Source organism: Trachinotus anak, unplaced genomic scaffold (genome assembly GCF_046630095.1).
Source record: "Trachinotus anak isolate AG129_WGS33_773 ecotype Australia unplaced genomic scaffold, CSIRO_AGI_Tana_v1 ptg000021l, whole genome shotgun sequence".
Taxonomy (NCBI): Eukaryota; Metazoa; Chordata; class Actinopteri; order Carangiformes; family Carangidae; genus Trachinotus; species Trachinotus anak.
Window position 1 is genome coordinate 14,330,155 of NW_027273872.1, and position 21,990 is coordinate 14,352,144.

At 42.6% G+C, this 21,990-nt stretch overlaps 1 protein-coding gene across 9 annotated transcripts; it reads left to right on the forward strand.

The window, feature by feature from the left end:
* Positions 1–508: 508 nt before the first annotated feature.
* LOC139637857 (catenin delta-1-like) lies at positions 509–20,353 on the forward strand. 9 transcript variants are annotated; one of them, XM_071506777.1, is made up of 21 exons: positions 513–665; positions 5,715–5,838; positions 7,546–7,709; positions 9,969–10,037; positions 10,151–10,542; positions 11,129–11,410; positions 11,515–11,755; positions 11,873–12,095; positions 12,878–13,070; positions 13,182–13,299; positions 13,389–13,542; positions 13,779–13,796; positions 14,140–14,208; positions 15,381–15,508; positions 15,701–15,851; positions 15,999–16,191; positions 16,312–16,520; positions 16,678–16,719; positions 16,817–16,884; positions 17,085–17,188; positions 18,548–20,353. In XM_071506777.1, the coding sequence occupies exons 3-20, from the start codon at positions 7,551–7,553 to the stop codon at positions 17,142–17,144; spliced, it is 2,769 nt and encodes a 922-aa protein (XP_071362878.1). In that variant the 5' UTR covers positions 513–665; positions 5,715–5,838; positions 7,546–7,550; the 3' UTR covers positions 17,145–17,188; positions 18,548–20,353. The 9 variants fall into 9 exon arrangements, with proteins under 9 accessions (XP_071362883.1, XP_071362885.1, XP_071362878.1 ...); XM_071506779.1 differs by lacking the exon at positions 17,085–17,188; XM_071506778.1 differs by lacking the exon at positions 13,779–13,796.
* The last annotated feature ends 1,637 nt before the right edge of the window (positions 20,354–21,990 follow it).

Genomic DNA, 21,990 nt, shown 5'->3' on the forward strand with positions numbered 1-21,990 from the left:
TGATTCCAATTTTTTCTGCATGTCAAGTAATTAGCACACAGAGAGGCTGGGGCAAGCTAGTATTAATCCATCACAGAATTACTGCGAGGCTGCAACCAGCAATTCCCTTTCTTTATCAATACATCTGTTTACATAAGAAAATAGCGGGGAAAGGCCTTTGTTGTCTGACCCAACAGTCAAAACCACAAACGTGATGCGTTTACTGTCATAGAAAACTGGGAAACTAGCAAATATTCCCTTTTTTTTTTTCTTTTTTTTTTTTTAGCCAATTAACTGACACATGAATTAACCAATTAATGATTTCTGGTTGGTTTCTGAGCATGTGGAGAAATATTCAAGCAGCCATGTATAATATGGGGTAATGATAGTTTTAGACCCACGGGAATATAAGGGCTTTGTTCCGGTCGCTGACTACTGAATGAGTGGGCCCGTCTCGCAAGTGGTGACAAACAAACACCTGTATGAGGAGAGGATTTGTGTGTGCGCAGGGTTTACGGTAAAGCCGCTGGCTGACCCCGCCCTCTCTCTGATAGAAAACTCGGTGATGTCGCTTCGTCTTTAACGAGCTTGACCCAGAACCCGGAGAAGGAGGGGAAAAGAGGGGAGAAAACACACCGAAAAACGGAGCGATCTGGAAGGCGTCAGGCCAGGCTTTCCGCGAACAGGTGAGTGAAATACAGAAATATTTTCAGATGGTTGATATGAAGGGGCCCAGGTTGTTTTTTTTTTTTTTTTTTGTTTTGTTTTTTTCCCCCCCAATACACAGATAGTCGGTGCACTGCAGCGTTGGCAAGGAGTGGTCACATCGACATATCAGCAACACGACTCTCCGAGGCTAACGTTAGCTTTCGATGCTAACTTAAAGTTCCGTTGCCCGCCTGTGATAACTGACTCAAACCGGCCCCCGTTAGCAAAAGCTAAAACATACAATGGCGTCTGAATTAGCTTAAAAGGCCGCTTGGCTGAACACACGCCAACCCCAGCTCTTGTGATTAACCTGTGTTTGTAATGCTAACGCTAGCCTGCTTGTCGGGTATGTGGGTTATTGTGATGCTAACGTAGCAAGACAGCCAAACCGGGTCACAGGGTAGCTGAGCTAGCATTGTAGCCAACTGGGCTGATTTGATTTCCGACATTGTCATTTATCTGAACCGCAAACCACCGCAAAGCGACCACCGCCGGGCAACTCGGTGCTCAAATGCGTGAGTCTTTGTTCGTGGGAGTCATTTTATACCAACGTGTGTGGCTGTGTTAAGCTAGTGCTGTCTGCTCGTTGGTCCTGCCCCGGATTGATGTGTTACGTTGGCAAATCAATTCAGGATTGCATGTGGGATTTTTGTGTCTCGGATCAGGGGGTGCTAGGTAAGTGCTGCTGGTTCAGGGCAAGGTTTGCAATTGAGGAGGGGGGCTTGGAGATCAACAGGGGGTCAACGTGATGGTCAGGCGGGTTTGCACCGCTGAAGTCGGCCGGGTTTGATTCCCCGGCCATATACATTTACTGTGGTTTGACCTAGTTAGTGTTGCTGTCGGTGTTATCTCGGTCTTAAGCGTCTTTCTGTCGGACGCAGACGGTTTTATCTGCAGGTTTTTTTTTTTTTTTATCACCCCAGAGAGAAGAGTGTAGTTTAAGGTGGTTGGAAACCTCCACTACTTGTTTGACTAGACGTGTTTGTGTCCTGTGCGTTGAGTCTGTGTAAAGGGTGGTGGTCCTGCAGTTGTAGTTGTAGTCACGCAGCCTGGGATTTTGAGTTTGTCAGTCTGTGAACCTGTTGGGTGGGTCCTGTGCGAACTTGCTTAGGTAGGAAAATAAATGCCTGGGTGGGGATAACTGTCAGCCTGAGTGTGAACAAGTAAACTAGCTTCTCTCTTGTAAACACTGGTTTCATGCATTGCAGTGCATTTTAGTGCCATCCTTGTGGGCTCTAGCACTGCCGTGGTTTATGGTTATACAGTGTGTGTGCGGGTATCACGGGGCCTGTGGTGCAGGTGCCGCCACTAATAACACCATATGTGACCATGAACACCCATGTATCAGCCTTTCCTGACTACTTGCCTCCAAGTCATTGTTTGACCGTTGATGCATGCTCCCAACACCGACTCCAATTGTGTCTGCTCTCTTTAGGTGTGCAGGTTAATCCACAAAGGGCCTAATGTGTGTGTATATATTTGCGTGCATGTCAACATGATGTGTGTATGTGTTAGGAGGTAAGTGGATTACTGGGCTAAAGCTTCAATCTCATTACAAGCCACGCTCAGCTTAAACCAGCGCCGGTGTCATCGCACTGACTCAAAAGGCAAATTGCAGTGTTGGTTACCTCGAGATCCGTGAACAGATGTGAACTTTGACAGTGAATAGGTTGTTTTAGGTGGAGTGTGTGCTGCCGGTGGCAGGTGTAGGCGCTTATTGAATTAAACAGTTTCATTAAGTGGACAAAGGCTGTATTGTTGGTTACAAATGTGTGTGATTGCAGATGTCTTCTGACAGGGTTGAGTGAGTCATGCTGCTGACTGATGGCTCTAGAAGCAGATGGAGATATGTGACTCGTGGTGTGTCAGGGCTCGGTCAGATGCTCGAGGAGTTGTTGACCTGACGGCACTGTGCATGACATTTTGACCGTTTGTTACAGTTTGGGACAGTAGAACATGACCCTCTGTTTGTGCACTCTTGTTCCCTCCAACACCCACTCACCCAAGATTTTTAAAAACATTGTTAATATTGACTCATACATGGGTATTTGGACACACAGTGTCCTTGTATGTATGTGTATATGAGAGAGAGATTCACATTTTTAGCAAAAATAGTGAAATAATTCTTTATCAAAATCATTGTCAATGGATTTGATCATTTCAGCTTCTCTGGAAAATAAGCATGTGAGGATTCAGCAGTCAGACTGTGGGACACTTCTTAAACAAACCAAACTTTAGTAACTTAAAATAAAATATTATTTGAAATGTGACGATTCAACCTTGCAGTTTCATAGCTTACTTCCGAAGGGTCATGAAAGCAGAACAGAAAACATTAGTGAAGTGGGAAGTGGTTTGTGGGCGTATGATCAACATATTGACCACGGGGGTTTTTCACTGCAAAAAAAAAAAAAAAACACAGTTAATGGAGGAAGCAACCACCAGGTTGGTCAATAAAGTGTATATGCTATAGGCTCGCATGGTTTTGTGTACAAGAAGTTCAGTTGTGGAAAATGTTTTTTGGTGAGCCAAAGCCGCCACCGCCGCGTCCTTTTACTGATCTCTGATGTCGAATCCATAACATCCTGTTTCTCAGGAAGCAGGTAAGAGGGGAAAAGGGGAGGGGAGCGGCTGTGGTGCGACACTGATTGTTTTCATTGTTCAACGAGACTCACTGCTGACTTTCAAGGCTGAAACCAACAGCTGTGAAAGAGGGAGACCGGTGGAGGACTGAAGTCATGACTGTGTAAAAGACCAACATGAACTCGACCACACACACACACACACACACACACACACACACACACACAGATGCAGTCACACTAAAATGTATCCAGTGATGTCCTTCTCACTCTCCAACTCTTTTCACACTTGCATTCATGCTCTCAGTTGCACAAACTTCTCATTGTTCCAGCAACCTCCCGGACAGACAGCTGCAAATTCCCTCCTCTGGCTGTGGTTAAAACACACACACACACACACACACACATACACACACATACACACACATATTCCCAAGTAAACTTGCCAAGAAGTATTTATCTTAGTGTATAATTAATCCTGTATGACTGACAGTTGCATTCATTAGTGAAATGAGATAGCATGTAGCATGTTAATAATAATTATATGCTGATTCTGAGAAGACATGAAGAGTGAGACAGTGATTACATGTGGCATCACATTATGGTCAAATAGTTTGTGTGTCTCTGTGTTTGGGTTCTTGTGACGGCTGCCGCAGACCTCTGGATGATTATTAGCCAGTGTCTCACTAAGGTCGTTTCACAGTGGATGAGTGGGTGGGCTGCTGTGCTGAATTGGCAGGAGACAATGCTAGGAATGCAAGATTAGCTTTTATCTTTTATTCATCACTCCTCTCCTTATCTCCAGGCCCCTCTTTCCCTCCTGCTCATCCTCTGACTCCCTTTCTGTCTTTTTCGCCACCAGTCCTTCTTCTTGTTTTATTTGTTTGCAGCTCTCTGCCCGTCTCTCTCTCTCTCTCTCTCTCTGTCTGTGGTGTGTAAAGGCAGGCCTGTCCTGGCTATGACCATATATAGGCATGTGTGGTACAGGACAGTGGTTTGTGATTTGCTCAGGTGGGAGGTTATGGCTCTGGGTAGTCACAGCTACCAAACGCAACATGTGTGTGTGACATCATTTCTTCCTGTCAGTCAGTCTTATCCCACATGCAAATCCTGGTTTTGGTTTTTACGCATTCCTTTGTCTTGTGAAATTCACTTCAGCCACTCCTTATTTTCTTTTCTCATCAGGCCATCCCACTTTCCTCCTTTTTTCCCACACTGGGCACACCCCAAGTGGGGATTTTTTTAAAATAAACAGTCACATACGTGTGTGTGTGTGTGTGTGTGTGTGTGTGTGTGTGTGTGTGTGTGTGACTCATTTGACAGACATCCAGGAATGGACACGGCCTCTGCAGGTTTCATTTTACCAGCTAATGGGTGTCGTAACAGTCTATCACATGGTGATATCATCACGTCTGTCTTTATTTTGCACAATCTGATCTGATGCAGGTGAAACTTGAGTCATTCGTCACCGTCTTTCCTCTTGAACTCATTTCAGTTTTGCTTGTTACTTTGTTTGCACTTGTTAACACTCTTCCTGTCGTGCGCACAAACACCTGTTGCGAAAAGTAAATGCAGGATCCTGTTTGTTGTCCAAACTCGCGACTCTGAGTGTCTGTGCATGTTGGCTAGACAGACAGACAGAGAGAGAGAGAGACAGACATTGGGGAACTGAAATTTGGTTGCCCCTCCTGTGTCTGGTCCAACCGGTCATGCAGGTGTGTGTGTGTGTGTGTGTGTGGCAATGCTTGGGTTGATTCAACTTCCCAGCCAGGGCTAAGGGGAGCCAGGCTGCTGCAGCAGTGTCTATCTCCAGATAAGAAGATCTGAGTCTCCACTTGTTTGGCTCTGATATAACAATGTCTCTCTCTCAGACCACAGCCGAGATAACAAAGATCTGTCGGGGGAGGGATAAAAGGCAGTTAAGTTGAAAGAACAAGAGTAGCTGACTGAAAGAGTTTGGGCAGAGCTAGATGAAGGCTGATTAGAGAGGAAAAGCTGGAAGAAAAAGGGGAAAAAAAGGCAAGGTTAAGCTGAAAAAAGAAAAGATGAGTTGATAAGAGAATATATGAACTTTTTATTGAAGGATGTTACTATCTCTGAAACCATCTGTGCCTTTCTGCTGACAGTCAGTGCTCTCTGGCCCAGGAAGAGCTGCAGGTTGGTCAGCTTACCGCAGCGAGCTGCTGTATGCAGGCCACATGTTGAGTAAATACAGGGTGTGTCTAAAGGCTGGAGCTACTGTATGTCTCTGTCTTTTGCTGTGTTTTTCTACTCTCAGAGCAAACACAACCTTGTTGACACAATTGTACGGTATTCTCACTATGTTGCTGCTTTTCAAACACTGGTGCCTTTAGCCTTCACTAAAACATTTCTCCGTCTCTGACCTTATTATTCTCTTCCCTCCGCCCCTCCGTCTCTCTCTCTCTCTCTCTCTCTCTCTCTCTGCAGTCCATTTCTCCTCGTTTCTGGGCTTGGTGGTTCGGTGACCTCCTACACATGAGCAGCTAGAACTCACCCTCTGACCTTGGCGTGATCTCTCACCTCTTCTACCAAACCACGCCCACAGGTGAAGGTGTGTATTCCTAATTTTCTCTGAAATTAGCTTTGGGAGTGTGTGTTTCTGCTGATGTGCGTGTTCTGCTTCGTGCTTGAACTGTAGAGAGAAGTATGCAGTTCTCCCTTCAAATGAATGTCTTGTGTCGTCAAGCTTCCTCTAAAAAGTGCTTCTCTTTGTGTGAAACAGGCCTCATCCTCTTTGGTATTTTTGCATAGATACTGTATAACCAAGGATTATCCTGCTGGTGCATGGATAAATGGTCATAAAAATGACAAGGTTCATTTAAGCCCACACCAAGCTTTTGGATTTAAAATCAATGGTTTTATTTTCAGTTCTTGATGTACAAATATGGAAAATCAACTTAAACTTTTTCACCATGATCTTGTGAACAGTATATTGATTCTGGAGTTTCTCAGCCAAATGAGATGAGATGAGATGAGACGCCCCATATTCCTCTAAAAGAACAAGAAAAATGTTGTTTCCTTTTTAAAAGGAAGTTTCCTTGTAGCGTTCTGGCAAACATCAGTGATTTAAGGCATTCAAGTTTATTTATATAGCACCATTCAGACAAAAGGCAACTCAACATTTACAGAGGCATGTTAATACAAAAATAGAACATTAAAAACATTAAAGATGAATTTGAATAAATAAAATAGAAATATTTGAACAAGTCATTTTGAAAGACGTGCTGCAGTGATAAAGGGCATTAAAAAAAAGGAAATGATGTGATTTAGGTGTTAAGCTGCAGCAAATATACAAAGTCTACAAACTGAAGAAGATTTATCAAAAAATCTCTTTGTCTGCAGTTTGCACTGAAATATTTTCTGGTGTGGCATCTGAAAGGGTCAAAACCCAGAGGAGTCCTCCGTGCACGCGTTGAGTGGTGATATGTTTATTGATCTGTATGGGGAATATTGCAATAGCCATCTCCACATGATCAATATGTTGCAATATTTATGTTCAATGCAATAACCAGGGTTTCAAAGACTGACCTCCATCATCACCGTCCTCCTCCTGCAGCGTTTGTCCTATATTCTGTTTGTCAGACCTGACGAGTTTACAGCATCCTCTCATCCGAATTCTAGTTTTATTGGCACTAATTGGGTAGTTTATCATTCATTCATTACATTTTCTTTTCAGTGAGCACCATCTTAGATTGACTTCACCCTGCACTTACTGTTGGCAGTGGTGGATTTAACACACTTCTTGTGATATAAGTCTCATCAGCGCCGACCTGCTCAGATACATCCAAAACCAACATGAAGTCTGAGCAGAGCAGCCACTTTTAAGTCTCTATGTGGAGGAAAAAACCACCACAACAGGCTTTCTCGTGAATAGATGTACACAAACGCACAGTGTAATAGTCCTCCATCACACTTTTTTTAGTTTGATGTTTGATTTTACACCAGAAACATGTCTTTACTGAGGTCACTGCTGTATGTTCAGTACTGAGGCCAAAAGTAGAGATCTGCTGTTGTGCAATCCCAGCACTGCTAATGAGTTTGCGAAAAGGCCTTAGTCCCCAAACAAAATCTGTCAGCAGACAAATCAGATCCTGCTTAAGATCAGCCCAAGAATTCTGCATCCTGTGGATGTTGCTGCAGTTTGTATGGAGAGGTGTGTCTGTTTCTGTTAGACTCGTCCTGCCTGCGCTGTAGTGTTTTTGAGGCTGTATGGAGGTGTGTAACGCCCCCCCCCCTCTCTCCCCTTGGGGCTGTGTAGTGTGTATGGAGCAGTGTGAGAGCGCAGCAGCTCTGCTGGAGTCGGTCAGGGAGCAGGAGGTGCAGTTTGAACAGCTGACCCGGGCGCTGGAGGAGGAGAGGAGGAGAGTGGGCCTCCCTGCCACCAGCCCCTCTGCCCTGGGTCACCCCCTCCCTCATACACAGGTAACACCACCCCCCAACAAAATCTTAACACCCCCATCCAGGGTCTTTTGTAGCCGTCTACAGCTCCCATCTTTCACTTCCAACACATGGATCATCATTCCCTCCATCTAATCCTTCCATTGAAGTCATGCATCATTTTCTCCCTCTGCCCATTTATCACTCATCCCCTCTCTCCTCCGTCTCTCCTCCTCTCCATCAGTGCTCTGCGAGCGTGTGTCCGTGTATTTGAGTTTTTGTGTGTCATCATGGCTTTCTTCGTTGTTTGTATATCTTGTAAGACCATCTGTCTCTTCGCCCTCATTCTTAAACATATCAGTCTGTGCCTGCACATACTTCTGCTACTTGTAACATGCCTGAGATGGTCATCATCACACACTCTGAGCCTGCTTTCAGTGTCACTCACCGGATACACTCTGACACACACATGTACACCTTTCATCAGACCCTGCTGTGGAATCTCAGTTATTTTCCTCTCTGTTCCAGCATGTTGTCTTTTGGTATGCAGCCATCTGTCGTGCATGTGTCACATAGTTGTGTATTTAGTTTTTTTTTTTTATCACAATGAATGAATTTTGTCTTTTTATTTTCATTTACACCATTTATCAAACACTTGTCTAACATCAGAGGTTGAACACAAACCGCTTGGGGCTTGACCTTACTAATTTTTTTACGACCAAGTTAACCTGCCAGTCATTTTCTCCATTAATCATTCTGGGTTTTAAAATGTCAGAAATTTCTGAGAGCCCAATTGATGTCTTCAAATTTCTCGTTTTTTCGAACCAACGGTATGAAACCCAAGATGTTCAGTGACAGAATTGTAAGAAATCCAGTGAATATTCACATTTGAGTAACATGGCAGCTGGGACTTAAATATCTTTGTATTTTACCACAATGAATCGTGTTGATAATCAATGGGCAGGGCAACATTTGCGTCAGTGTGACAGAGTACCTTGATCTTTAAGGTATTTATGAACCAAAAACAGACATTCCCTCATTTTAGTTATTAATGATTTCTCAGTTGATTTTCCAGAAAAAAAAATTACCTTTTCACAAAATTTATATTGCAGTAGAAAATATATCCTATGATGGAAGGCTTTTTTTCCCCTATATTGCATATCCCTGCAATTTGTGTGTACTGTTTTGTTTACTGATGGGTTATTTGGTTGGACATGAACCTACTGTTTCCTTCTTGTCCTGAATTTGACTATCACAAGGTGGTAAACTTCACTTAGTTGCCCGTGGGCTTGGAAGAACAAATAAAGCAGGGCTTTAATGGTCAGGAAGTGCAGTATTCAGGGGCTGAAATTTAAGCACGTTTCTTTCAGCACTTGGTATTGCACACTGACTGAGTAAAATAGTTTAAAATATATTCCTAAATATTTTCCCTCCTTTAAGGGCTCGCTGACATAGATTAGATGTCATGTTTTGTCTCTTTTGAGTCCTTGAAAGGGGTTCCTGTGATTAGTTTGTAGCAGCTGGAGGATGAAGGCTAAGACAGAAGCATTCTGTGTTTTTGGCCTTGTCCTAACTGTACATGGTTTTACTTCTAAAAATATTAATGGTGGTGAAGACATATATGCTCTGCCAGCACAGCTCTAGATGCACGAGAGAACTGCTGGTAAATGAGGTGGTATTATAGGATGGATCAGCTGTGGAGGAACTGTGCCCCTCTTGTGAAAACACTATCTTCGCTTCCCGTTGCTTTTTAATAACAGCTCTGCCTCCTCGTGGACATAACACAAAGTGCACTATGACATACTCCTCCAAGTGAAGTGGGATCCAGTGTTTGATAAGGCTCATACCGTTGTTTTATTTTGTATTAGTCAACAGTGTCCCAGATAGTAGTCTGGTTATCATATGTTCACGTGTGATTCAGCTTGAGGCTATTGCTCATAACTGAGGCAGTCATATTACATAAAAAGTATTACTCAGGGTGTCCAAAGTGTCCAAGTTATACAGAGTGGCAGTCATTGATTATGTAACAGATTAGAGCAGGAGGAAGTAGGGTGTCGGGATGAATGGCCACACGCCAAAATGTCCTCGTCTAAGTCTGGCAGTGATTCACAGACCACGAACATGCAGGGACGACTTGGTCAGCAGTGAATGTGCTTCAGCAGCAGTAATGTCATCTGGGTGGTTGTGAAAGTAGACCGCACCGAACACTTCAGTTTCACTGGAATGAATATTTCAGTAAAGTTAATGGTGGTATCAAAGTATTTTTACACTTTATTTCACATGTGTTTCTCTCTTTCATCCCAGAACGGGCGTTTAGGGGATGCAGACATAGAACGACTGAAACTGACTGACTCGTACATAAACGGCACACAGGTAGGTGTTTGCTTATGTTGGTTTAATGTAAATGTAATTAGTTTTCTTATATTTATGCAGTAAGTGATATTTATTCAGTGATTTTAAAAATGTGTATTATGTCTCTGCTACAGTACAGGATGGTGGACCCTGCACATGGCGCTCTAGATGAGAGCTACACACCAGAAGATGACTCCCAGGAAGTACATTCAGTGTTTTCTGAGGAGGGAACCACACGACGGCCTGACACGACTCTCCCTCATATGAAGAAACCAATCTCACGCACAGTCCTCCCCTCTGACTCGATGTCCATTGATGGGGGATTGTCGGTGTCCGGTATGGGCGGCTACAGCGCCACACTGGACCGTCCTTACAGACAGGCTGGAGCAGGGGACTACCCAACTGCCACAGTACCCAGAAACTACCACTACGGCCCTGTCGGGGCTTATGACGACTACCGGGGAGGCCCTCCATCAGAAGCATACACTAGTCTGAGCAGGGGCTCACACATGGATGATCGCTACAGGTATAAGACCCCTACTAAGAGGAATGCTATGAATCCTTGTGAGGACCATACGTGTATGTTTTATCAACCTTTTCATTCATTCAAACCAAACTCCATCTGCAGTTACTGGCAAACCGCCGACCTTAAAGTGAGCACTATATATTTACCAAGCATTATGTGTTTTTTTTCAGTTCTTCAAAAGTGGTCACAGCAATAATTGCTGAAAAGACTCAACAGATATCGTTGCCAAAGTGGTTTAACAGTGATTTCCTTCCTTTTTGAAACCTTATGGAAACATAATGGAGGAAGCTACATGTTCCAAACAATCTGAGCCTGAAGAGCAGAATTTATGGTTATACCCGGGCAGTAACCTCTGGTTCACCTAGATGTACATGTTCTTCTTCACACCAACATTAAGACAAGAATTGTCAGACATCTTTTTTTAAACCTGGTCAGAATCAGGGTTGTGAAGCTAGATAACAGGTGTTGGGACATTTAGCTTGACTTCAGCTGATCCCACTTCACTGTGTCAGTATGGAACGGATCACTCAGATGGGAAGTCACTTTAACAAATCTGATTACCTCTCCCCTTCCCGTCTCTCCCCAGGCCGGTTGATGGCTACAGGACTCTGGATTCTGGCTACCGGGCCCCAAGCCGTCAGCAGCTGGACCCCTATGCAGCACAGCCACAGGTAAGCCGGGGAATGAGGGCCCTGGGCTCAGCGATGGAGATGCGTTATGGCCACGGGCACTACGGTCTGGAGGATGACCAGCGCAGCGTGGGATATGATGACTATGGCATGGGGCCTCCACCCATGCACCCTGGGGGCTATGGTACCATGCCACGTCTGGGGGCCGGCCCTGGGGGTATGGACAGACGAAGACTCAGGTAAAACACAGAGACACTGTGTTGCCTATGTATGTATGTATGTATGTATGTATGTAATACACCTGCACTGCATTTAATCTGTGACATCTTTGGACAACATACAGGAGCTGCGAGGATACTTTGGATGGTGACATGGGAGGAGTTGACCATTATGCCTGGGGCGTTCCCATGACATTGGAGAGGGGGAGCATGGCTTCACTGGACAGCACACTAAGGAAGGCTCCTCCCACCTCCTGGAGACAGCCTGAGCTGCCAGAGGTCATCGCCATGTTGAACTACCGTCTGGACCCTGTCAAGACCAATGCTGCTGCCTTCCTCCAGCATCTCACATTCAAAAATGACAAGGTGAAACAAAGGTCACATTCAACTGCAAAATAACGGTTTTTAACAAACACTTTTTGTACGGTGGCTGTTTGAAAAATCCTTGATGTGAGCTTGCAAATTTTGCCTGCGTGTGTCTAGGTTAAGTCAGAAGTGCGTCGCCTGAAGGGTATCCCATCCTTGGTGTCGATGCTGGACCACCCCAGCAAGGATGTGCACCACTCGGCCTGCGGAGCACTGAAGAATATTTCATATGGGCGAGATCAAGACAACAAGATTGCCATCAAGAACTGCGACGGAGTTCCCGCTCTGGTCAGGTTACTGAGGAAAACCCATGACCAGGACCTCACTGACACTATCACAGGTATCAGTGATGATATACTGTTTTATATGGATCATTTGTGTTGTATTTTTTTTATATGTATTTTCTTGTTATATGTTTTAGCTTTTTGATTTCACTTACTGAGTTAGTATTCAAACACACACACACCTAGGATTGCTTTGGTCCCAAAACACACAACTATATGCAATCTGGCATGGATGAGAAGTTACAAGAGGAAATGAAATGAATCAAACAGTTAATGGCATATGTGGTGGTGTATTGTGCATAACATTGATTTTCATGTGTTTGCTCTGTATCATATTTCAAACTTATTTTATAGTGGTTCTGGCTTACACCATATTATAAAAGTGACTGCTGTCCCTCTGCTACTTTACAGACTTCAGAGAGATGTAATCACAGTAGATAATGCTCATTATACAAAACTGATGTACTAATAGATCTCATGTCATCATAAGGTTTTCCAAAACCTTCCATAATATGTAATAGAAGCAGTGTGTGTGTGTGTGTGTTTCAGTCCAGGTGTGAAATGGTTATCAGCTACCAACAAACGCATCTAATCTGTTTTTACACACAGAATATGAACAAAATTGATCTCTTTGAATCAAAAGAATGACATCATGTTGTCTGAAGGCCTTACTTGATTATTTAAAACTACTTGACAAGTCAAGAGACAGATGAGGAAGAAACCAAAAATCAAATCAACGTTTTGAGAGCAGTGGCATGAGTCATGCATTTTATTATTAGAACAGGCACGCGTGTCTTTTATTGCACTGATAGTAACAATATTTATTACATTGTCCCAGGCACCTTGTGGAACCTCTCATCCCACGATTCCGTAAAGATGGAGATTGTGGACCACGCCCTGCACGCCCTAGCTGATGAGGTGATAGTTCCCCACTCGGGCTGGGAGCGAGGGAGCAACAGTGGAGAGGAGAGCTGCAAACCACGCCATCTGGAGTGGGAGACCGCCTTGACCAACACTGCTGGCTGCCTTAGGTATGAAAGGGATCAATGAAGGCAAAGAAAAGAATGTTACCGAAAGGAGAGAGAGAGAGACTTATTTTGAGAAGAAAACATGTAATTATGTGCTTAACTTCTCTCCACCAGGAATGTGAGTTCAGAACGCAGCGAGGCCAGGCGGAAGCTGAGAGAATGCACAGGATTGGTGGATTCACTCATGTACATCGTCCAATCACAGATCAACCGCAAAGATGTGGATAATAAGGTACGTATTTACTTAGGACAGTTAAAAATTTTTACATGTAAAAAGCAACGTTTTCAGTACATCTCCATGTGTGTCTTTTCTTCCTGCAGTTGGTGGAGAACTGCGTCTGCCTCCTGAGGAATCTGTCCTACCATGTTCACCGCGAGGTTCCCGGCTGTGAACGTTATGCAGAGAACACACCCCTCAACCAGGCACCAGCCCCTGCTAACAAAGGTGGCTGCTTTGGCTCTCGAAAGGGCAAAGGTCAGTGTCAGACAGCTGTTACAGCTTCGAGTTACTCTGAGAGATTTGCTGTTGAAAGATGAATAGCTGCTGGTGGGTTTGAGCTTGTTGGTGGCAGAAGCACCTGTCGCTGTATTTCACACTCTACCACTGTTTCCCTCCTTTTCCTCCTCTCTCTCCTCCTTCCTTCCTCTTGCCTTTCTCCCTTCTTTCTTCCCACCCTTCCTCACTTGCTCCTCTCTCTCTGCTGTGTTTAGATGAGTGGTTTTCCAAAGGTAAGATTCTTCTCTCGTGAGCTTTTTGAAACTATTGACCACTCTGTCATCACTCACTTTACTAACGCATAATAATCGTTCACTAGAGAATTAAGAATATATAATAATGTTGAATTCAAATGCAGTATATGGGCATGATCACTTGATGTCACACTGCATGCTCAAAGTGCTTGTTCCGCTGGTTGCATGCTTGCGTTTTATATAGTAATGTACCAAAGTAGAGGACTGAGAATAACTGGATGCTCATCTCAACCAGCCTCACGTAATCTGTATCATTTCTTCAGCTCAAACTTTCATGCTCTCTGTTTTTTTTTTTTTTTTTTTTTTTTTTTTCTTGCTACAGGAAAGAAGGATGGAGATGATGGAAGTGGAGATCAGGTGGATATTCCAAAGAGAACAACACCTGCTAAAGGTATGTGTCTCTCTCTTCCCTTCAAATCATGAATTCATCAGTATGTAGAGTAGCTCCGAGTACAAATTCCCCTTATGTCCTGTCAAGGTTCACTTCTGACTGCTAAACATAAACAGATTTCCTGTAAGAGAAGACTTTTGTCACTTGTTTTATTTCAATAGTTTGTCATTTTATTTCAAATTATATCATCTAGGTTTTTATTTATTTATTTTTTAAATTCCATTTTTTTCGTTTTGTTTATATGTTTTATTATAATGTCTGCACCACATTATATGATCATGAGAGTATGATGATTAAGCAAGTACTGGTCTTCTTCAGCCTCACAGATTAAGGCTCTGTTCAGATCTGGCATCAACATGCGTCAGCTCTAAGTACGTCAGTTCACACCTGGCATTAGAATCCGTCTCCACATGTATCTCCAGTGACCACTTGTGATCACTGTTTGCTCTTTATTCAAATAAACACATTGTCAAAGGTGGTCTCAGACTTTTGGATCTCACTGAACATCTTTTCTTTTTGCAAAGACCAAATTCATTGTTGTTTCTAGCCAGTCTCACTACGACAGACGGGTCTGTTGTTGTTTGTGTTTGTGAGAGAGAGTGTGGGGTAAGGAGGGGCTGAGCGGATCAATGCACTATGAACAGCTCGACAATGAATTAAGGTTTTAGCCGATTGAAATTATATTATATTAAATAAAATCAAGATGTGGCGGTCAGTGTTTATATTGTGGTGGACCATCACAAATAAATCAATGAAGAGGAAACTCTTTGAGAAGTGTATAAATATTTTTGGTTCATTACGAAACTGTAGCAGGACTAATTGACTGTGGCAGAGGACGTCAGCTGAGCAGTCCTTCAGTGGGGCCCCAGACACATTTGTGTTCACACTGCTAAAAGAATGTGGCCCAGACCACCTCTGAACGTATTCTGATCTCAAACACGTCACACCTGTACTTAGAGCTGTCCACTGGTATTTGGATCACCTGAGACACCTGCTAATGCCAGGTCTGGACAGGGCCAAAGATGCTTCACATTGAGTCTGAAACTTTTCACAACACCCAGCTCAACTGGTGGAAATAATTTCTGGTTTTTGGTTTTACCTGGGTTCAGCACAAATAATGAAGTTTGTCAAACTCCATTTGAAACTAACTTCACTCTTTCTGTCGACTTCAGGTTATGAGCTGTTGTTCCAACCAGAGGTGGTTCGTGTTTACACATCGCTGCTCAGAGAGAGCAAGAACCCCTCGGTGCTGGAGGCTGCGGCTGGTGCCATCCAGAACCTGTGTGCCGGTCGATGGACTGTTAGTACCGTTTCTAAACAAACTGTTTATTATCAGAAAATACAAATTACTAGTAATATTTTCATTGTCTGAATGAGCATTTTCAGTTAGTTTATATCTGACTAGTCAGCTGTGATGAATACTGTCTGTGTTACGAAGTTATTGTTGGTGTAAAATGACATTCATTACTCCTTCTGTCTGCTTGTTCCTCAGTATGGTCGATATATCCGCGCCACTGTGCGTCTTGAGAAAGGTCTTCCCATGATGGCAGAACTACTGGCTCATGGCAATGACCGCGTGGTCAGAGCAATGTCTGGAGCCTTGAGGAACCTCGCAATCGACAACCGCAACTGCGAACTGCTCGGTAAGGATGTTAGCCTGTAGAAAATTCTTAAGAATATGATTTAAATTTATAATTATTCTTGATTAATTTTGAGATTTATTTTTCTGTCTACAATGTTCTTCGCTACAACTTTTGGCAAAGCTAAATTATATTGTGTTTCCACTGTAGGGTTGCATGCAGTGCCTCACCTGGTGGCCAACCTGCCTGGAGGCCAGAGTCAGTCTGGGCGCGCTCTATCAGAGGAGACGGTGGTGTCTGTCCTGAGCACGCTCACTGAAGTGCTAGGCAACAGTTTGGAGGCAGCAAAGACCCTCCGAGCCTCGCAGGGCATTGAGAGGCTGGTGCTGATTAACAAGGACGGGTAAGTGTGTTTTGTAAAGTAAGCTCAGGTTATGGGAGGAAAATGGTACAGGTTCGATACCCCCCCCCCCACTCTGGGCACAAGGCAAAGAGCCTGATCGTGTCTTCCTGTATCCAACAGCAAACGTTCAGATCGTGAGGTGCGGGGGGCGGGCCAGGTGCTGCAGCTGGTCTGGGCCCATAAGGAGCTCCGTCGGCCTCTTGAGAAGGACGGCTGGAAGAAGACGGACTTCATGGTCAACCTCAACCCCAACACCAACACCACCAACGGCCCGAGCACCCGAGCTAACGGCACCTATGAAGACAGCACCACACCACTGCTGGACAGAGGTCGGTGTCAAAGAAATAATGTTTGGTTTAAATGATTTTAGCCACTTTTATATCCTACATTTGGTAAAATAGTTACAAATGGTTTATTTTATATAAGATAAAAGTTTGTGTAAAGTTTGTTTTTGTCTTTGTGTGACACTGTTTTGCTTCATCTCAGGAGAAAAGAGGGACCTGATTCCACTAAATGACCTTGGCCCCGGTTAGTACATTTATCGTCACTGCTTTTGATCACAATGAACTTATGGAAAACGTGTTTGTCAAGATGACACCTGTTAATTTTTCTCATCACATCTCAGAGGCCTACTCTACACTGGACCAGAGGGAGAGGAGACACACTCTGGATGAGACCACAGACACTTTACCGGTACTTTAAATCACGCTTACACACATTCACATGCTGGATCGCTCATTTAACTACACTAACCCCGAATCTCCTGCACCGCTATGAAATCTTTTCCTGACTTGAACCTTTTTCGTTGGCAGCCTTTAAAACCTCACAATTACTGACAAGTTTCTTTTCTCACACTCACGTCCTCTCTCTCTCTTTCTCTGGTTGTCTCTCAGCGAGGGGTGTATGGGGGCAGAAAGGGCTCCCTGCCTCTGTTGGACTCCTACGATGGTTAGCCCTCCCCCCTCCCCTCTACCCCCCCTCTGCATGTAACAGCATGGTATGTCCAACTGACCTCACGTCCTGCATGGACTCTTGAGTTCTTCTCCTCTGTCTCTTACTACATCAGACCCCGAGTGGAACCTGGTCTCTGTCTATGATGGTGTACTGAAACACTGACTGAGGTCCATCGCACTGATACTTAGCTCTATGATACCCTGATGTGATGTGTACATGCTGGTATAGTATGCTGCAAGGTGCTCCTTGTGCATTGTGGTCCATGCAGTCTGTCAGTGTAGAGAACCCCAGGCTGACAATAACAACTGAAATCCTCAGAATAATAAATGTTGTTTGTGCAGTTGTGTTGTCACAATAACAGGACTTAAACTTTTATACCAATGTTAATTTTAATAGAAAAAATATTATGTCTATTTTAAAACAAGGGCAGAGAACAAAAGTAATGTTTACCAAACTTCCTTTAACAGCTTTGTTACTTTTGCTAAAGTGGGTTTTGGTTGTGACATTTGGTTTGATCTTTGTCATCTCAAAGCAGCTTTGTGTATCTTTAGCAGTAACTGCCGGAGTGGATTTACACTCACATTATAAATGTAGTGCAGTGTTTGATACTATTTCCATGTTGTGAATTATTGGTCTATTCTCAGTTGCAGCTCTGTCTTTTGCTGCCTTTGGCCACGTGTCCATGAGTTGTGTGTCAGAGCACTGTCTTGTGGCTCTGCAGGGTATTACAACAACAACATGTGGCAGGATATAAACACATTCGCTGTATTAGATCTTTGTGTTGTGTTTAGGAATTAGTGACTTATTGCCTGATATTGAGTAACTTCATGTCAGTTTGATAATGACAGAATGGGGATTAAACAGGAAAACAAACTTGTTAGAAGAATGATTGATCAGTGAGCAGTGTAGATACGTTTCTCAGTTGATTACAAATAACAAGATGACGTCATGTCTCACTGTTTTGCTCTTTAATGAGCTTGTTCAGTTTGTGTGATCGACTATATAATATATAATATAAGAGAATAAGAGTCCTATTTATTATCAATAAGATATTTTTAATGGATGTTGATGCACACTTTTAATTCAACGGGTCACAGGATAATTGTATGTACTAATGTGATTACAGTAACATAATGTTTAGCAGCTTCCTGAAATATTTTTTCATAGAATTAAATAAAATTCAATACTGAAATCAAACTATATCCAAGTTAATTTAATATTGGTATTAAAGTATTATTGAATTTGTAGTTATTGTGACAGCACAACTGTGCAACGTGCCATACTTATACCCCATAGTGAGTCTTTGTGTTTCCTTGTTTAGTGTGTAAATTAACTAAGTGTAGTTTTTTGTGCGTCTGTTTTCACAATAATCAATCAGCGCATCTTTGCTTTGTCCCTCCAGAAAAACTGATAGTGTGCATCACCCAGACTGGGCCGTCCCTGCCCTACCACTGCTACTGAGGAGAGAAGATCCAGATGCACAGACTCTCTCCCTCTCAACCCCCCCCCCCCCCCACCCCCACCCCCCCACGCCGTGCTCTCTCTCTCTCTCTTTCTCTCTCTCCACGGATGGGATCAGAAGATGAGGGTTGGCATCCAAAGAAAGTGGTTGTGTTGCAGGCAGAAACTTTTCATGCAGCACACACATCCACATACATACCTACTTTTTACAAATTCATTCAAGTGTAGCAACAAAAATATATTCTGTTTTTAAATTATAGTTCTTCTTCTGTAAAGGCAATCACCTTTGTTGACAATCATTTAATTCTGGTGTTGTCATCCTGCTTGTTTTTGTTTTTTGTTTGTTTTTTTCTTGCTATTGTCAACATTTTTGATGAGTTCTGTCATGGTCGACATGTTGCTGCCAACACCCACATCCTAATGATGAATTTGTATGTAGACTTCCATGTAGGCTATATATACTGTATATAAAAAGAAAATGGGATGACTGCAGTAGTTTTGGCTCATTAATTTAAATGGTCCCTTACTGGGATTGTTGGGAGGTTGGGACGCGCCGGCAGACCGGCGGTCGTCCTGTAGATTGAGAATGTTTATATAGGAGTTATTTTCTTGTGTAGAGTTATTTTCTCTCAGTTGGAATGAGCACAGGTGTAGACAAGAAAAGGCAGGTGTGTGTATATTTGTCATACAGTAAACCTGTGGCTATGTGTGTGTCTGTGTGGGAGGGAAAATGAATATGGACCTTTTTGAATGAGTGTGTTTTTGTGTGTGTGCATGGACCAGACCCATAAGACCACATGTTGATTATTTCATCTGTTCATGTTGCGTGTTTTTATCATGTGCTCCTATTCCTGTGACAAAGCATTTTTTTTTTTTTTTTTTTTTTTAATTTTCTTAGATTTTATGTACCAACTGCCTCTTTTTGTGTTTGATACCTTAATTTCCAACTTTTTCTTTTACTCCCCCTGTGAAAAAAAAAAAAAAAAATAGTGACATTTTCAGCTGCTGTGTTTTGACTTGGACCAGTACAACACATCAAACCAGTTCTTAAAATGTGAAGCCGGGAACATGCACCACTAAACCTCTAAAACATTTTGACGTCCTGCTTCAGAAACCATTCCTTGCTCTGTTTCTAAATGTTGACACTATAGACACAGCCTGCTTCACACTAACAGATACTTCAGCAGGGTCTCATTCTTCTCCTATGGTCAGATTTCTTAGCAAACCTGTAAACAAAAAAATCACTACTTGCTCTTTATTTGATATTTAGCCATTCATGCCTGCACATGTGCATCTTGTGTCGTTTTACATGAAAACACTTTGGGAGGCTTCTTTACTCAGAGGAGACTCGAGTTTAAACAGACAGATTGGGGAGATATTGTTTAATTTAAGAGGAGGACAAAAGCACATTTTTGTCTATGATTTTTTTTTTTTTAATTGTTTTTCTGTATGGTTTGAATTTCAGGGTTTGTATGTGAGGGAGCAGTGGGTGAGAGCATTATGCAATGTGTTCTTTTTAAGTCTGAGTTTTACCGCTGACTTGTTTTAAAGGCAAAAGAGACCAATCATCTTTGTTTTTTTTTTTTGTTTTTTTGTTTTTTTTCCTTCAACACACATAGTATATTTGTACTATTGCCTCTCCGTGTAACATTTATCATTCATACCTGCCTTGGCTCTGACAAGTTGCTTTTTTCAGTATGTAATTGGTAATACTTGTTTTTATAAATAAAGATCTTTTCTTAGACAAGATTTGGTGACGTGTGATTGATGTGGCTGTGTGGTGAGGTGAGGAAGAACTGCTATATCGTGGAGATAAACATGTGTAATTAAAGAGAGGCCGTCTGTCTGGCTGAGTAATTTCATCCCCTTGGTGTTGTTAATGTAGATGGCAAACGCACAAACTTGACACTTTGTCAGGTATTCACTCCCTAACATCAGCGTGCTCCGTTTGGCTTGTTCTTTTTTGTTTTGCTAATTATCAAGGCTTATTACCAGTGGTGTCACCGGACCTTTTTAAACTCGGTACAAACACATTAATCTCCTAACCTAAGACCCCAAACTGTCCTCAGGTCTCGTCTTCATTCCTGAATGCAGCCGACTGACTTTAAATCAGGATGTGCAGCGGAGCACAGTTAAAGATTGTCCAGTGTTGACATTCTCAGCTTTGCCGGTGTCTCCAGTTACGACCTGAGCTGCATGCTGACAGGGAATAGCTGTCGTGTATGTGTTTGTGTGTGAGTGTTTGTCAGGTCCCAGACATGTCGGAGGAATACTCGGGTTGAATGAGGACGAGAAAGTGTTGCGGCGTCTCCAGTATGCAACACATCTGAAATGCATCCCACGCAGATCGAGAAGCAGCTGCTGGATCACGAGGGCCTTCAGCGCATATCAGAGTGTGAAAGTCTGATATTAGTCAGGCTATGATGTGCATGCGTGAGCCTGTGACCCCTACCAAGGCACACAATTTAATCTTTAAATATAGATGTTGATAAAGATGAGGACACTTTTCCAGGCGTGAATATTATGTGTTCATTCTTCCCAGACGAGGGAGATTTTTATAGCTCGACCCCATCATGTTTACATGTGCTTGATATACTTCAATTTGACTGTTTTTGAAGCCAACAAACATGAGAGGTGGTTATGCATATCAGATACCTGAGAGAAATATGAAAATGTCTAACCTTTCAATAAAAACTATTATAAAAAATTATGGTTTGATTCAGAAATTACCAGAGACATTTTTGTTTTGTTGGGTTCCCTTGTTTGAAATGTGCAAAAGGTAATTCAAGTTTTGATCATTTTAAACTTTTTATTTATTTTTTGGTTTCACAAATTCTTGCTCACCTGAACGTCATCTTGAATTTTGGCATCTGAATTTCCCAGATCCAGTTTGAGTGATTAGATTTTTTGACTTGACTTGAATTATTAGATCTGAAAACATTAACAAAAGCTCCAATCAATGAAACAAACAAAACAACAACATACTTTTTCCACCAGCACTGTGAATGGTTACTGGCTGTGTTCAATAAAGACAGGAAAGATTGTGCTTGTTTGTGCGATATTAGCTTAACCACATTGTGTTTGTCTGTATTTGTGACTTAAATGAAGATCAGATCACATTTTATGACCAATTAATGCAGAAAACCAGAACATACCAAATGGTTCACATAATTTCTCTTGGCGTTTCCATCCAGCTCATTCAAGTATTTCACCATCATGATTATTATTCCTTGCACTGTGGAGGTGGTTCTGAATGAGCAATTAGATATTCATGTTGGGAAAGAGAATATAAGTAAACAGCCAAATATACATTTATACACTCTTATATATGAATATTTATATACTTAATGATCTAACTTAAATTAATATTTAGTTTCTTTAGTT